The sequence below is a fragment of the Galeopterus variegatus genome, unplaced genomic scaffold, assembly GCF_000696425.1.
Source record: "Galeopterus variegatus unplaced genomic scaffold, G_variegatus-3.0.2 Scaffold2435, whole genome shotgun sequence".
Classification (NCBI taxonomy): domain Eukaryota; kingdom Metazoa; phylum Chordata; class Mammalia; order Dermoptera; family Cynocephalidae; genus Galeopterus; species Galeopterus variegatus.
This window is the reverse complement of record NW_007728546.1, coordinates 3,518-21,711: the sequence shown is the minus strand read 5'-3', so window position 1 is coordinate 21,711 and position 18,194 is coordinate 3,518. Positions and strand designations below refer to the sequence as shown.

The following is an 18,194-nucleotide window of genomic DNA, read 5'->3' as shown; positions in this document are numbered from 1 at the left end:
AGATATACTATGATTTAGAAAAAACATTTCTCTGTTATTGTAAGGTAATCCTTTCCTTCTTTTTAACAATAGTACAAATGACATGGTAATGTAAACCTTTTATATATAATTCATCAGATTATTTCCTTTACATAGATTCTAAGACGTAAGATTTCTGAGTCAAATGGCATAAACATTTTAAAGGCTTTTGATATACAATGCCAAACTGTTTTCTGGAAAGAATGCTGCCAAAGTATTCAGGGGAAATTTAATTCACTAAAAAGCACTTATTAGAAAACAAGAAAGGCTAAAACAAATAAGCTCTAATCATGCAACCCAAGAAGTTAGAAAAACTAATAAACCTAAAAGATGTAGAAGGATATAATAAAGATTAAAAAATTAATAAAGTAGAAAATAGTATATAGAAAGAAGCACAAGGTGTCTTGATTATGGAAAACATAAACAAACCCATACTTAGATACATTTAGTGAAATGGCAGGGCACTTTCTGCTTTTGAGGATTTTGCAAAACCTCTTTAAAGATAAAGAGGCAATCTTAAAAGCAACCAGAGAAGAAGACAGATTGTGTCAAAGGGAACAATAATTAGGCTAATAACAGACTTTTCAAGAGCAGCTTTAGAGGCTAAGGAATTATTGAGGAAAAATAAGTGTTAATTTAGAATTCTATACCCAGCTATGTTATAATTCAAGAGGTAAGGGAGAAATAAAGAAATAAAAAATGTACTAATCTCAGACACACTTGCTGAAAAACTACTGAGGAATTCATTAATTTTATTTATATAAGAACCACTTGTATAAGGCTTAGTGTGTGTCAGGCACTATTTTAATCATTCCACAAATATTCATTTGATCCTTATAATAGTCCCATGAAGTAAATACTATTACCATCTCTATTTTACATATGTAGAAACTGAGGTACAAAGAAATTAAATAATCTGCACAAGGTCACATAGCTAGAGATCAAGAGAGTCGGATATCAAACCCAGGCAGTCTAGCTCCAGAGATGGTGCTATTAACTACTACATAAGCTGCCTCTCCTCTGGGAAGCCAAAGAAATTGAACTCAGAATGAAAGTGGAAATGCAAGAACCAGTGGTAAGAAACTGGCAAATGTGCAGGTTCATCCAAACTTGCACTGGCTATTTATAACATTAATAATAATGACAGATTTCAAGTTGTGTTAAAAACATGATGAAATTAAAACTGTATGCAACAATAACACGGCACACAGAAGAAGGAGAAACAGAGTTAGTGATCTACTCTAGATTGTTAAGGAGGGCATAATATAGTCTCTGGTAAATTATGCATGTGAACATAAATCAAAAAGAAAATTCAGGGGGCTGGCCAGTTAGCTTGGTTGGTTAGAGGGTGGTGCTGGTAACACCAAGGTCAAGGGTTCAGATCCCAGAATCGACCAACTGTGCACTGCCCCCCCCACCAAAAAAAAAAAAAGAGAGAGAGAAAATTTAACTAATAATCCTGTAGGAAAACTAAAGGGAGAATAAAGAAAACATTATCCAGTAGAAGAAATGAAAGGAGAGATAATGAATGAACAAAGGAAAGAAAAACCTCAAAATCCCAAGATATTTTGTTCAAAGAATTTGACAAGCTGATCTTACAATTATCTGACAGAATAAAGGGCTTTTAATAGCCAAGACCATTTCTATAAAGCTACAATAGTAAAAAGAGTGTTACTGGCACAGAATTAAAAAGAATATCTATCTGATAGCTTACAAAATGACAGAAGTTAAAAATCAATGAACTAGTTCTAAAGCATCAGCATAAAAAATTCTCAAAAATGTAACGTTCAGTCAGTAAAGCAAATTGCAAAGGATAATATATAATAGGATATAACTGATGTAAAAATTTAAAACACTATGGACATATAGGTAATAAAAATACCAACGTATAAAAAGGAATAATACACAGTAACTTAAGCATAATGGTTACTCTGAGCAGAGTTGATAGAAAAGACAGGTACAAGGCTTTAGCTGTATCTGTTGTTTTATTCCTTAACAAAAAAGATCTGAAGCTAATATGGCAAAAATTTTAACTCCCACTTAATCTCAACAGTGCGAACATAGTTGTTTGTTGTATTTCCTGAACTTTTCTGTATGTCTGAAATATTTTATAGTTAAAATATTTTTTACAACCTAAAAACAGAGAAAGAAAAGAGAAAAGGAAGAGACAGAGAGAGAAAACAAAAAGGAAGACAAAACCTGAGAGCTGTTGTGCAAATTATATTAATGCCTCCACTCTATCTGAGTGCCTCCCCTGTGCCAGTTGGCATTATACTTCCTGGTGATACCAATCCTCTTCCCCAACTTGGGCCAAAGGTCCCTGGACAGCTTAATTGGCACAGTCCTCCTAAAGAGCCCAACAGCTTTCAGACTTGCTTTCCTCTCTTCTAACCCCATTTCTTAGACCCTGCTCCAGCCCCTTTCTTTCCTTTTTTTTTTTTTATTTTTAAAAAAGATGACCAGTAAGGGGATCTTATTGGCACAGTCCTCCTAAAGAGCCCAACAGCTTTCAGACTTGCTTTCCTCTCTTCTAACCCCATTTCTTAGACCCTGCTCAAGCCCCTTTCTTTCCTTTTTTTTTTTTTATTTTTAAAAAAGATGACCAGTAAGGGGATCTTAACCCTTGACTTGATGTTGTCAGCACCACGGTCTCCCAACTGAGCCAACCAGCCATCCCTATATGGGATCTGAACCTGTGGCTTTGGTGTTATCAGCACCACACTCTCCCAAGTGAGCCACGGGCCGGACCCCCAGCCCCTTTCTTTAGCTATAGCTTATGTAGACAGCTATCTTGAAGATGCCTTACCTGGTGATTTCTACAAACTATGGTGAGAAGTATCCAGCAGCCTGATGATATGATGGACAAGGAGATACCAGATGAGAGCCACGAGGCTCTCAGCCTGAAAGGGCACCTTGCCAGGTAAGGGTTGTCTTTCCCAGAAGACCTTGTTAGTCACTGGTCCTGGATAACTCATTTGTTGAGTCCAACATACGTCTTTTTGAGATGAAATATAAAACAAAATACCTACTACTACCAGATCTTGGTTGAGTCCACCTTATGTGAAGGTGGTCAGTCTAGGAGCCTAGCACATAATTTCATGTAGAACATTCACAGGATTTTCTTCCTGAATGATAATTAGGTACATCTTTTAATGTATAAGTTTTGACTAAAATACTTTTATAATTTGACACGGTTTTGGGGGCTGTGGATGGTCTTGTGTCAAAGATATGTATTTTTATATTTACTACTCTGATTTAATCATCTGAATATTTATCTCTGATTAAGTACATTACTACATTCATCAGGTTAACAGGACTTCTCTCCTGTAGGGACCAACTCATGATGAAGCCCGTGATCTGACTGAAATCTGTACCACACAACATATTTTTAAAAAGATTTCAAAGTGTGGACTCTGATGCCCTTACCACACAATATCTCATGAATAGGGGGTTCTCCCACACATGGATTCTCATTTAACAAATATTTACTGAGTGGCTACTCTGTGCCAGACACTGTGTTAGCAGCGGGGACACAATGGTGGGCAAAGCACACGCAGCTGCACTCTGATGGAGCTCACAGTCTCGTGGGAGACACAGGCCCTATGATAAAGGGAGAGCCATGTGCTCTAGAAGTTCTTACCACACCCTCCACACTTGCAGGGTTTTTCTCCCACATGGAATCAAATGGATGTGAAGACATAAGCTCACTTCTCAGGCTTTCTACCCTGTGTGGACTCTCTGATGAACATGAAGTTTCTTGCAACTGAAGCCTTTACCACAGGTATGGCATTTAATGGTTTTTCTCCTGTGTGAATTCTTTGATAGACTTGAAGAAGCTGTGCTCTGACTGAAGCCCTCATCACACACGTCACACTGCAGAATTTCTCTCCAGTTTCACTCTCTGGTAAATGTGAAGATAAGAGCTTGCTGGTAGTCCTTACGGCACTCTTCACACTTAACAGTTTCTTTCCAGTGTGGACTCCCTGAGGATCACTAAGGTTTGTGTTTTAAGAGGGTCACATTTAAACAGTTTCTCTCGTGTGGACTCTCCGATGCACATGGAGATCTATGCTCTGAGTGAAACCCTTACCACACTTACTACATCTGATGAGTTTCTCTCTAGTGTGGACTCTCTGATGAATGCGAAGACTGGAACTCTGGTGGAAGTCCTTGCCACACTCCTCACACTTAAAAGGTTTCTCTCCTGTGTGGACTCTCTGATGAACGCGAAGATTGGTGTTGCAACTGAAGCCTCTGCCCCTTTTGTCACATACGAAAGGTTTCTCACCTGTGTGAATTCTCTCATGATAGCGAAGATCTGTGCTCCGACTAAAGCTCTTACCACACTCAGCACAGTCGTAGAGTTTCTTTCCTATGTGGAAAGATGGGGAGCTTTGAGAATGGGAGAATGTTTCCAAAGACAAAAAGTGACTGTCAAATTAAAAATCTTAATGGAGGCTTCCAGCAATAGAATATCAGATTGGAGAATACAGAAAATTATGTGAGTCAATTAAAAGGTTAACTTGAAGAATTCTAGCAGGACTCAGAAAAAAGCGATTTAAAAAGTGAAATTATGAGAAAAATATTAAGTCATGAAGAATAGATCTAGAAATCTTATATATATATATAAAGATATATATAAAAGATCCAGAAGGAAAGAACAAGCAGAGAAGAAATAATGAAAATGTACTTAATATGAAAGAGAATTTGATTCTTTATTTTTTTAAAAAAGATGACTGGTAAGGGGATCTTAACTCTTGACTTGGTGTTGTCAGCACCATGCTCTCCCAAGTGAGCTAACCGGCAATCCCTATATAGGGATCCGAACCCGTGGCCTTGGTGTTATCAGCACCACACTCTCCCGAGTGAGCCACGGGCTGGCCTTTGATTCTTTAGATTGAAAGTATTCCCCCAGTACCATGTAGGAGTCTCGTACACATATCTGGATGACGTTTCTGAATTTTAAGGAACAAGAAAACATCTCATAAGCTTACAAAACATTAAAAAACAAAAAACAAAACAAGGTTACTTCCTTGAAAAAAGAATAAGATAGGCACTGTTTCTCTACCACATCAAAAGAGGGACGACAATGCTATAACGCCTCTAAGGGTCCTGAGGGAAAAAGACTATGAGTCCAGGATCTCAAACCTAAACTGATGATTCCCCTATAAGGGCAAAAGGAAGATATAAAAAAAGCAAACAAGTATGTCAGACAAATTCGAAATTAGTCAAAATAAAAACTCATGGAAAGGGAAAACATAGAATATAAGAAATAGAAAAAATGAAATCAGTAAATAAAGCTTTCCCTTCTTTTCTCCCAACAAAATCTCATGAAATGCCAACAGAAAACTTCCTTGAGGTGAAGGATTAGAAAGTGAACAGGCTCAATGACTGGCAAACACAATTACTGAAAAAAAAATTGCATTTAGACTCATCCTGGTAAAATTTCAAAACTCCAAGGATAAACAAAAAAAAAAAAAAAGAAAGGAGAAATAGACTTCTAAATGTTTTCAGAAGGGAGGGAAAATAAAAACAGGTTAAACAAAAACAAGAGAGAGAATAAATAAATGAATGAATCAGATTAGAATCAATAATATTAGAAGCTTTAAAACAAAGATACAATGGCTAAAATATGTGGAGGGTACCAACACTAAGAAAACAAATGTATTTCACAGGGCCCAACTTTTTAGAATTGCACAGAGAAATGTTAAGCCTGGGAAAGACAGAAAACTTTCCCAGGCTTAAGTCTCTGTTGTAGATAAAAAAAAAACTGTAACACAGCAAAAATGCTGGCTCTAAGGGCAGATGTCCTTGGTGCAGCTAAACCTAATGGTTGTTGCCACGACGAATATCTTACTGTTCTTTTTGTAACCACCTATGTTCCTTTTCTCTAACTTTCTTGCCTGGAAAATAAAAACGGAGGGGGAACCTGATTCAGGGTATTTCCAGGATCCTTCTGCCCTTGAAAGAATTATTCCTGGAATTAACCCTTTCGGTCCTCTCACTGCTCAGGAGAAATGGGCTTTGAGTAATCCTTTGAGTCTCTGTTACCCTGGGAGAGGTGACAAAAATACCCTCAGGGTAAATGATTTTTAATCTAAAGCTCTCTACTCAGCCAAACTAGCATTCAAGAATGAAGTGAACAGAAAGACCTTTTCAAACATGCAGGGACTCAGAAAATTTATTTGCAAATGAAAAAGAAATCCAAGCTAAAGGCAGATGTGGGATATAAAAAATTATGGAAAGCAAGCGCTCCCGTAAAATTTAAGGCTAATTTAATCTCTGAGAAAACAGATGTACAATGAAAAAAAGTTAATAACTATTATAAATGGTTTCAACATAACACAGGACATGGGCAGAGGAGGGTGTATGTGCCTGTCAAGGTTAAGTAAAAGCATGTTAATGGCCTTGTCTTGTTCTGGCAAATGGGAAGTTATAAATACCAATTAATTCTTGCCACCAATTGAAAAATATGACTTTCGAAATTTATAATTTTAGGGGTAACTAATTGAAGGATAAAAATAAGAGGTAGAATTTTCAAATAAGAATGGGGAAAAAAGGAAAGAAACAAGAAATCATTTGGAATTCCCAAATAATAAAGGAGAGAGGGATTAAACAGAATGCATAAAATAAAATGTCAAGAATCAGACCAAATATATCAATTATCACAGTAAATGTGAATTGGCTAAATTCCTCTTAGAGTCACTAAGACTTGGTTATAAAACCCAGCTAAAAGAAAGCAAATGAACATCAATATCCAACAAAGCAGAATTCAAGGCCAAAATACACTAAACAGGACAAAAAGTATAATCCACCAGTAGAACATAACAATCGTAAAGAAATTGTTAAATCCAAAATCACTGGGTAAGTCTTTTAAAAACCCGAAACATAGGGCCGGCCCTTGGCTCACTTGGGAGAGTGTGGTGCTGATATCACAAGGCCACGTATTCGGATCCCTATATAGGGATGGCCAGTTAGCTCACTTGAGAGAGTGTGGTGCTGACAGCACCAAGTCAAGGGCTAAGATCCCCTTACAGTCATCTTTAAAAAAACAAACAAACAAACAAAAAGCTCATGCAGAAATTTGTATTATCTCTCAATTCTATTTTTCCACAAACTTTTTGAAGTACCCTCATATATAAATCTCTGATCCATCCATTCCTCTTCTAGAAATTTATCCTATAAAAATACTGAAACATGTACTCAATAATACAAGTACAAGGATATATCACATTATCTATAATAGAGAAAAATTGGTTATTGATATATCAATAAAGTACTAGTTAAAAAAAATTTCCATACATCAACACGATGCATATGATTAAAAAGATTGAGATGGGTCTAAATATTTTGACATGTAAAGATATCCAACATATATTGTTAACTGAAAGGGAAGTTGCAGAACTCATTTTTGTAAAATAAACAAACAGTTAAATATACACAATAGATAAAAAAATATATATGTGTAAGCTTACATATTTTCTTCCTGCTTATTATGTAAATATAAATAGAAAATAGGGCTGGCTGGTTAGCTCACTTGGTTAGAGTAGCTTGTAATACCAAGGTTAAGGGTTCAAATCGCCATACTGGCCAGCTGCCAAAAAAAAAAAAAAAAAAACCAGAGAATAGTCCAAAAGATATTTTTTACCTCATGTGTAATATACTTTGTTTTAATATTTTTCTAATTAAAAAATAATCACAGGGAGGGGGAAGTGAGAAGTGGCTACTTAATGGGTGTGGAGGTTTTCTTTTGGGGTGATAAAAAGTTTTAGAACTTGCTAGAGATAGAGGTTGCATAATATTGTGGATGGACTAAATCTCACTGAATTGTACACTTCTAAATAGTTAATTCTATGTTATGTGAATTTCACCTCAAAAAAAAAAAAAAAAAGAAAGAAATATAAATGGGGGAATAGAAACTCAGGTTTTTCCTTATGTAGCAACATTTTTCTTTCTTCAATAGTGATTTGGAAACTTTGATATTTGAGTTTCAAGCCCTAGTTTAAACATTTGAAGAGCTCACAGCTTTTAACAACAAAGGAAACCAAAATTCTCCAAAGAGTAGTTGTCCTCACCCACTAAGACCAGGTTGCCGTAGATCTCCAGCATCACCTCTCTGTACAGGGCCCTTTGTGCGGGGCCTAGTTGTCCCCACTCCTCCTCGGTGAAGTCCATGGCCACATCCTTGAATGTAACAGGTTCCTAAAATACCAATGAACAGGAATTCCTCTTCAGTAAGCAAGCATCTACACCAGCGTATGTGGTACAAAGGGTGAACCTGGCAACACTCAGAAAGGTAGATAATAATAACAGGTACTTCAGAGTTCTGCACCAAACCATAAGAATAATTAATAGAATAATAAAAAATTTCAAAAGATACATATAGCTTATGCAGAGGCTCACTAATGCTAATAATAATCTGAAGAGCTCTTACAACTCAATAAGAAAAACATAAAATGCTCCAGTTAAAAATAGACAAATGAAAAATGACCTGAATAAGTAATTCCTAGAAGAAAAATGAATGGCCAATAAACACAGGAAAAGATATGCTGTCTCACAAATTGTCAAAGAAATGGACACTCAGATAACAATGAGACATTATTTCCCCCTATCTAGTGGGCAAAGATTAAGACTTATGATACTCATTATTAGAGAGGGTGTGAGGAAATAGGCACGCCCACATACTGTATTGCTGGAAGGAGTATAAACTGATACAAACTTTTTTGTAAAGTATTTGACAGTATTTATCAAACATCTTTTGATCCAGCAGTTCCAATTCTAGAAATTCATCTTCATTATAATAACTAATATACTACCTTGCTGATAAATCCAATGGGAAGTTTTCCATCCTTTTTATACTTGATTTCTTTACATTATTTGGCCCTGTTGACTACATGGTCTTCCTCAAAACTCTCTCCTTCCGGGGTGTGGATACCATAGTAACCTGGTTTTTCTCCTACCTCTCTAATCACTCTCTCTCAATCTCCTTCTTTATTCATCAATGTTGGGGCTCCCCAGGTTGGATCCTAGGCCTTCTTCTCACTCACCCTATGTGATCTTGTCTATTCTGATTGCTTCAAATGCCTTCTGAATGCTGACAACTCTCAAATGTACACTGGCAGCCAAGACCTAGAGTTACAGACCCAACTGCCTACAAAATGAATATCTAGTGTAAAACACAGTGTCTGATTCATAGCAGCTAATCAATAAATATCTACCAAATGAAATAAATGAAATCTACTGTGTCTATTTGGATGTCTCAAAGGCATCTAAATCAACATGCTCAATTCTGACCTCATCTCTCTTTCTAAACCTGCTTCTCTCAATGTTTAGGAAATGTTGAGGGAATCAATGTTCAGGAAATCATACCTACACCTACCCAGATGTTCAAGTCAGGGAAATAGGAGTCATTTTGACTTCTTTCTCTCCCTTGTCCCTCAAATCTGATCCATCACCAAATCTTTGCAAATATCTTTTATCTCCACTGCCACCACTTTATTCTGAGCCACATGACCATCTTGCCTTCTTGCAATATAACCTCTACTTTGGCTCCTCTTTTTGTACCCATTTCTTAAATATTTGTGTTCCTCACGGCTCTTCTCTGGTTATCTTCTTTTCTCTTCTCACACATCAAAGTCCATGGCTTTAACAGCCATATATATATGGTTACAACTCATACATTTGTATCTTTACCCTGGATCTCTCTCAGACTTTGATATTTAACTGCCTTTTAGATTTAATTGGATGTCTCACAGGCACTTCAAACTGTCTTCCAGCTCCACACAACGCCTCCATCTCCTCTGTTCCTTATTTCAGCAGAGTATCAGCATTCATCCTGCTATTCAAAACTCATGCATCAGCCTCAACTACTCTCTTTTCCTCACTCCCGACAACTACACAGACCCATAGTGTTATATGTATATTTGGAAATGTTTATATTCTTTATACACTTATCTATACAGTCAGGTTCCATCCCATTTCATTTCAAATTTTATTTCCAAAGTTAAGCTCACTGAATGCTACCTAATTAGGCAGGCTGATACCTTTATTATCAAACAAATTCAAGGATTCCTTGGTCTATTCTTTTTGGTCATCCAGCACCTCTTAACTCCCTCCTTATATCTAGGGAATTCTTCACATTATGAATCTGTGCTTCTGAGTGTTCCTTGTAGCTCAGGTCGGCCAATCAAATGAACTTGTGCAAGTTTTTAATTTGGAAGCTAGTGGCTGGAAATCATAAGGATGTCTGGAAATCATAAGGATGGCAGCAGACACATCCAGCTTGCTGAAGCAGTAGGAGCAAATGTTCTAGGGATGGCGTCTGGTACCCTGGGTCAGCTGTGCAAACTGTGGTGTCTGTGTCAGCAACAGTGGTCTCTCCCCTGGAGAGACTCTCCTATATTGCCAGTGGGAGTGCATATTGGTAGAGCCATTGTGGAAAACAGTATGGAGGTTCCTCAGAGAACTTAAAATACATCTATCCTTCAACTGAGCTACCTCACTAGTACGTATATACCCAAAGGAAATGAAATCAATATATCAAAAAGACACCTGCACTCCCATGTTCATCACAGCACTATTCACAATAGCTAAGAGATGGAATCAACCTATAAGTCCATCAACGGACGAATGGATAAAAAAACTGTGTTATATATACACAACGGAATACTATTCGGCTATTAAAAAAAATGATATCCTGGGCCGGCCAGGTGGCGCACTGCTATGGTGCGCCACTTGGGAAGCGCGGCGGCGCTCCCACCGAGGGTTCGGATCCCACATACAGACCGGTTCCCGCTCACTGGCTGAGCGAGGCGCGGGAGCAACGCCGAGGGTTGCGATCCCGTTGATGGTCCCGGTCCGGTACGGGGGCGACACTGAGGGTTGCGATCCGTTGCCGGACACGGAAAAAGACAAAAAGGAAAAAAAAAAAAATGATATCCTATCGCAGCAACCGGAAACCATCATGTTAAGTGAAGTAAGTCAGGCACAAAAAGAGAAATACTGCATAATATCATTCATATGTGGAATCTAAAAAAACATAAAAGTGGTTCTCATAGAAGTAGAGAGTAGAGTAATGGTTACCAGAAGTGAGGAGGGGAGGTACAGAGAGAGGAAAAATGGTGGACTAATGGGCACAAACTATGCTATCTACCCTAAGTGAATCATTGTGCAGCATATGCACATATTGAAACAATGCACTGTACTCCACAAATACATACAAATAAATGTTCAAGAATTTTGAATAATAATTAAAAAAATTTTTTTAAATAAATAAATTCCTTTCAGCTAGAGTTGAGTTTTGGTTGTTCACACCTAAGAATCTAGACTGACATAGTTGGCATTAGAAAATGTTATTACATATGTAATCATAACAAGTGAAAGAGGAAAATGCATATGACCATCTCACAGGATGGCCAAACAGCATTTAATAAAATAAATCAACTTTTAATCTAAAACACTTTTAAGAGACATTGCTCTAGGTACCTGGGATACATTGGTAAAGTAGAAAGACAAAATATAAACCCAAATGAGAATAACAGATATCAATATGCAATAGTTATTTTTAAACAATAACCATTTGTGTTGCTTAGGTGTTCAGAACCCTTCTGATGGATCATATTGACAGTTTTTTGAATAAAGTTTTCATTTGATCAGGAAGATATCATTCCTATTTTCAAGGAAATTTGTAGATTCTTAGACTATCTTATAGACTAACTTCCAAGTACAAACATAGCTGCATTCATACCTCAATAGAGCAACAGCGTATTAAAATGCCCTTGATAAGAAATGGTAGTTTTGGCAATACATAGGCAGCTGTTCAATAAACTGAAAATTATTTTATGGGATTATGGAAAAGCCAATGCCTTTCTTCCCAATTACTGCACTATAAAACTTCTAATATCAATAAGGATGTGACAGACCTTTCAGTGTGGTTATCTGTATTTATTCTTCTTTCTAAGTAGAAACATTACATTGCACTGCAAGAAAATTCTAAGAATGAAATGTGTTATCTTTTATAAAGCTTTGAAATAATTCACTAATGATTTTTCAGCCTTGAAATTTAAGCATCAGTATTAATATGCAGTCTATAATAATTGTAATTCTTGTTTTCTAAAACTATATATTATATGTGAATTTGGGGGGAGGGGAGTAACTGGACAGTAGATGGTCCAAATGCTTGACCTTGGTGTTACAACACCGCACTCTAACCAGCTGAGCTAACCAGCTAGCCCTATATGTGAGTTAAAGGAACACTTAAAATATATGTTCTGGAGGGCCGGCCCGGTGGCGCACTGCTACAGTGCGCCGCTTGGGAGCGTGGTGGCGCTCCCGCCAAGGGTTCGTTCCCGCTGAGGGTTCGGATCCCACATACAGACCGGCCGCTCACTGGCTGAGCAAGGTGCGGGTGCAACACCGAGGGCTGCGATCCGTTGCCGGTCACGAAAAAAAACAAAAAAAAAAGGAAAAAAAAAAAAATATATATATATATATATGTTCTGGATACCTTAATTTTGTTTGTCTTAATTTTGTTTCTCAGTCATCGCAATTCCTATATAAAACATTCATTGTAATACAGTGAATTATGTAAAACTGCTAAATCTAAAGATATACTGGGCCGACCCGGTGGCGCACTGGATAGTGCGCCGCTTGGGAAGCGCGGCGGCGCTCCCGTCGAGGGTTCGGATCCCACATACAGACCGGTATAAAGTGATGATAAAAGAATATTAAGTAAAAACAATATAATAAAATATTTTATAGGTTGGTCAGTTAATAACAACAATAATAGTAATATATTTTTTCTAAAAAAGATTTTATGGTATTTGTGGTATTTGTCACCTTTTTAAATTTCTTTTTTTTTTTTCCTTTTGTCTTTTTCCGTGTCCGGCAATGGATCGCAACCCTCAGTGTCGCGCCCGTACCGGACCGGGACCGGCAACGGGATCGCAACCCTCGGTGTCGCTCCCGCACCTCGCTCAGCCAGTGAGCGGGAACCAGTCTGCATGTGGGATCCGAACCTTCGGCGGGAGCGCCACCGTGCTCCCAAGCGGCGCACTACAGCAGTGCGCCACCGGGCCGGCCCATAGTAGCCATTTTCAATTCTTAGTTATGAGAAGCTTTTGGGAACTGGCTGTAAACATAAAAACATTCAAAAGCCTGGACAGTTAGCTCGGTTGGTTAGAGCGCGGTGTTATAACACCAAAGCCAAGAGTTCAGATCCCTGTACCAGCCAGCCACCAAAAAAAAAAAAAAAAAGAAAAGAAGATTCAAGTCAGTCTTGAAAACAGGGAGATTGTTAATATATTTTGACTTGGTCTTGAATATAAGGAGATTGACAATATTTTGTTAAGGAATTTTCTTTAAAAATTTACTCAGTTATGCACATAAAATTGGCTTTGTCCTTAGTTAATAATGAATAATCAATTGGTTACCTTGTTATTTCATAAAAGTTATTCCTTAAGAAAACAGAAACTTATAAATGCCTAACGCCACAGTTTCTAATGCCCAACCCTAGGATTTATTTTAACTATGAGAGAAACAAGATCAAGGGCACATACGGCTTTACCACGACAAATAATGGTGAAAAATCACTTGCAGTGTTGAAATGTCCCATATGTATAATGATCCTACATACATTATGTGTGAATAGTACAGGCACACATAAATTAATTGCTCATATCAATGAAACCTCTAAGCCTATAATCTAGCTATTAGTCTGTTTCTTTGCTTATAACAAAATACATGGAACTGGCTATTTTATAAAGAAAATGAAATTTGTTGCTTACAGTTTCTGAGGCTGGGAAGTCCAAAGTCCAGGGAACACATCTGGTGAGGGTCTTGGTGATGGTGACAGTGATCCAGGGGACTCATATGGCAGAAAATGGCAGAGCAGAGAGATAGACAGCTCCTCCCATACTCTCTTTTTAAAGCCCTCAGAACTGTGCCCATGACCACCATTTTTAATCCATTCATTAGGCATGGTCCTCAGAATCGAATCACCTCTTCAAGGCCCCACCTTGCAATTACCATAATAGGATTTCCCACCCTCAACAGTTACAGTGGGGATTAAGCCTCTGTGATGCTGGGGGGGAGCCTCCAATCTTCAGCATTCCACCGCTGACTCCCCAAACTCGTGTCCTTTTCACATACAAATACATTCATTTGGTCCCCAAAGTCTTAACTTGTTTCAACTCAAAAGTCCAAAATTCAAAGTCCCATCTGTGAATTCAAAACAAGTTATCTACTTCCAAGATTCAATGGTGGGACAAGCATAGGGTACATATTCCCATCCAAAAAGGGAGCAATAAGCCAAAAGAAAGGGGTAACAGGTTCTAAGCAAGTCTGAAACACAGCAGGGCAGGAATTGAATCTTAAAGTTGGCAAATCTTGTACTTTAACTCCATGTTTGATGTCCTCTGCAAGCTGGTGTGAGGGTTGGGTACCCAAGTCTTCAGGCAGTTCCACTCCTGTGGCTTTACTGGTCTTTGGCCATGCTTTAGCTCCTGTAGGCTGGCATTGCACACTGGTAGCTCCACAATTCTGGGGTCTTCATGGCGGTCCCACTGTCACAGCTCCACTAGTCATGATGCTCATGGGGTTCCTCTGCTGCAACTCCAACCCCATGTTTCTGCTCAGTATTGCTCTTGGAAAGGTTGTCTGTGGTGAATCTGCCCCTGCAACAGATCTCTTCCTAGGCCCCCAGACTTTTCCATACATCCAGTAAAATTGGGGTGGAGGCTCCCAAGCCTTCGCAGCTCTGGTATTCTGTGAGCTTGCAGACCTAACACTGTATGGATGCCACTGAGGCTTCCAGCTTTATCTTCCAAAGCCGCAGGTCGAGCCACACCTGGGCCAATTTAGCCATGGCTGGAGCAGCCAAAGCAGGGGGTGCTGATGCTGGAAGCAGCTTCCTGAGGTGGTGCTAGACAGCCAGCCCATGGAGGGCACCTCAGGCCTGTTCCCCAAGACCATTCTGTCTCCCTAGGCCTTTGGGCCTGAAATGGAAGGGTTGGTGCCAGAGACTTCTGCAATGCCTTCAGGGCCTTTTCCTCTTTCTCTTGATAATCTTTCTTTTATACTAATCTTAGCACCATTGAATTTTTCTTCTGAAAATGCTCTCTGCTTCCCTACCAAATGGCCAGGCTGCAAATTTTCCAAATCTTTACACTCTGCTTCCCTTTCAAATTCTGGCTTTATGTTGTGTCTTTGATACGTAATAGCCATAACTCAATGCAGGCTGTTACAAGTAGCCATGCAGCTTCCAGAATGCTTCTTCCAGAAGGGACAGAATTAAAATGCCAGAAAACAATAGCTTTGTGAGTCAAAAGGGGGTATGATCAGTAGTAAAAGTTTTAAAGTCCTTGCATTATTCTGAAGAGGGTTAATCTATTATTTAAAACGACTTAAACTACCTATTTTGTAGAAAAATATGCACAGTAAGGGCCAGCCCATGCCTCACTTAGGACAGTGTGGTGCTGATAACACCAAGACCATGGGTTTGGATCCCTCTGTAGGGATGGCCAGTTTGCTCACTTGGGAGAGTGTGGTGCTGACAATACCAAGTCAAGGGTTAAGATCCCCTCACCAGTCATCTTAAAAAAAATATATATCCATGGTAAAATTTCAAAGATAACCACCAAAGGAATAAATATAGGTTATAAATTTCAAACAAGTAGAAAGGGGAAAAAATTCTCACTGTTTTAAATAAAAAATAATAATAAAGATAAGAAAGGGGGGGGACAGAAAAAATGGACAAATAAAATTAAAACGTAATATAGTAGAAACACATCAAATATACCAATAACTATATTAAATGCAAATGGACTAAATTTGCCAATTAAAAAGGCAGAGATTATCAGATTTGGTGGGAAGCAGGGTGGATGCAGCTAAAAACTGTTAAAAAGAGATACACCTAAAGCATAAGGTCATGAAAAGGTTAAAAATAAAAGTATGGAAAAAGATAAACCAGGCAAATAATAACCAAAAGAATGCTGGAATAGCTATATTAATATGATACAAAATAGATTTCTAGAAAAAAATCATTAGCAATCTACAAGGTCACTACATAGGGATAAAAAGTTCAATTCTCCATGAAGATATAACAATTCTAAACTTGTATACACCTCACAAAACATCCTTAAATTACATAAAGAAAAACCTGGAAGGACTAAAGAAAAAAAATTGACATATCTACCACTCAAAGAGATTCCACACATCTTCTTCTCAGTTATTAATGGGTCAAGCAAACAAAAATAACCCAGTAAAGCTACAGATATTTTGACAAGTCAGGTCTTATGCACACATACAGAAGTTGGCACCCATTGTTAGAGAACACACATTCTACTCAAGCACAGATGAAACATTATGAAAACTGATCAATTGTAGACCATAAAGCAATTATCAACAAAAAAAGTAAAGACTTGAAGGAGGTATGGAAGTTAACCATATATTCACATCTTCTTTAAGAAATAAAAGCTCACTTCCTTCAGGAAGTCTTCCTTAATCATCCCAGTCCACATTAACACTGATACCACTGACTGTACTCCTCAAACTGGCAAGTAAGTATGGCTTCCTTACATTTTATTTAACGTATATACAGGTAGTAATCAGTATTTTATACATGTATACATTATCTCCCCCAAAGAAACCACACGCTCTGAAGTAAGAACTGCACCCAATTCTACTTGTTTTGCTCTTACAAATCAGCACAGAGTAGCCATGACTAAGTGGATCAATGAACAAGAAACATGTTAGGTAGAGAAGAGATCAAACCTAAAAAAGGCCACCAGGCAAGAAGACAGCATTCCCCTTGGAGTCCTTCATTTCACAGATTCGGTCCGGTCCTCTAGATGTGGACAACTGAAACTCAGTCCCTGGATGGGAAGACTTGTCCATTAATGACATGAACAGCAGAGGCAACAGACCCAGAAATGAATCCTGGCTCCACCATTTAATAGCTTGGTTGAACTTGACAAGTTTCTTAACCTTACTTAGCTGGTTGCTACATGTAAAATGTGAATAATATCCACTTTTCACAGCTGTTGTATTAAAAAAAAAAGTCAATGTAAAGTGTGTCTAGCATGCAGTAAGTGCTCCATAAATATTGGTTTCCTTCTTTCCTACGGAAGAGAAAACTTATCTTTTTTCTTAAGAGTAGATACATTCTAGACTGAGAAAGGAGAACTGCATCTCACCTGGGAATTAGTCATCTCTTCTTCCTCCTGGGCAAGGTCAGGGTGTTAAAGAGGCAGAGCTGGAGGAGAAAGCAGCCATGAGAGACCAGTCCAGACTTTACAGCTCCGAGGGTAGCCAGCTGGGACAATTCTTTCTGCCTTGCCTGAATCCTTCCCTCAACCACCCTGCCTATGGTGTCTTCTCTTCTCCAGACTACAGACTGTTCACCACCTTAGGCAAGTCTCCTTTCTGTTCTAAGTCAAAATTTCTGTCCCTCTCTATTCTCTGAAAAGTGGCCACGTGACACAGGCCTTACTTAAGTAACCTCTGCAGCCCCAGCAGCTGCAGAATCCCTTCCTCCTCCAGACTCTTTTTGGCTCGGTAGCTTTGGCAGGAGGCCTAAGGTCACAGGTAAGACCTCTGAAGATGGGATCTAGCTGCCTGCGAGCTGCGACCGTCAGTAAAAGCATGGCTTCTTCCTGTGCGCTTAGGAGCAGCTTTTCCTTGGCTAGCGTCTTTCTCCTGAGCCCCCAAACTCTGTCCCCCCAGCAGGAATCACACAGTCGGAAAGCCAGAGGGGCTCAAAGTTCCAGTAAGCACCTCCTAGGACACATACCGGGAAGAACTCAGACTAGGAACCTCCGGACTCAGGAACTGCAAAAGCAGGCGACTAAACCCTTGAAGGAGAAACCTGAGACACCAAAGGGTGGAAGCACCCCGCACACAATGCTCTGTGAGGGGAAATCACGCGGCTGACCCGCACCGCTCTTACCCTGGGACTGTGGCCCCGACCTGGGGCCCTCACAGCCCGGAGCAGCCGGCACAGCTGCAGAGCCAAGGTTGGAGTAGAAGGAGAAAGGGATCCTGGAGCCGCTTGGGCTGCAGATTCTACTAATGCTCCTGTCTGAGGAGAACACAGCTGGCTGAAGTGACTGCTTTACAGAACCCGGAAGGATTCAGTCCTCCAAAGTAAAGTGGTGGGCGCCGCACTGTTATGGAGACCC

General features: G+C 38.9%; 1 protein-coding gene across 1 annotated transcript; it reads right to left on the bottom strand.

The window, feature by feature from the left end:
• Nucleotides 1–3,156: 3,156 nt before the first annotated feature.
• Nucleotides 3,157–17,234, bottom strand: LOC103597836 (zinc finger protein 90 homolog). Its single transcript, XM_008581690.1, has 3 exons — nt 17,211–17,234; nt 8,094–8,220; nt 3,157–4,390 (listed from the first exon to the last, which is right to left on the bottom strand). Exons 1-3 carry the CDS (start codon nt 17,223–17,225, stop codon nt 4,041–4,043), a joined length of 492 nt encoding a protein of 163 aa, XP_008579912.1. The 5' UTR covers nt 17,226–17,234; the 3' UTR covers nt 3,157–4,040.
• Nucleotides 17,235–18,194: the final 960 nt, after the last annotated feature.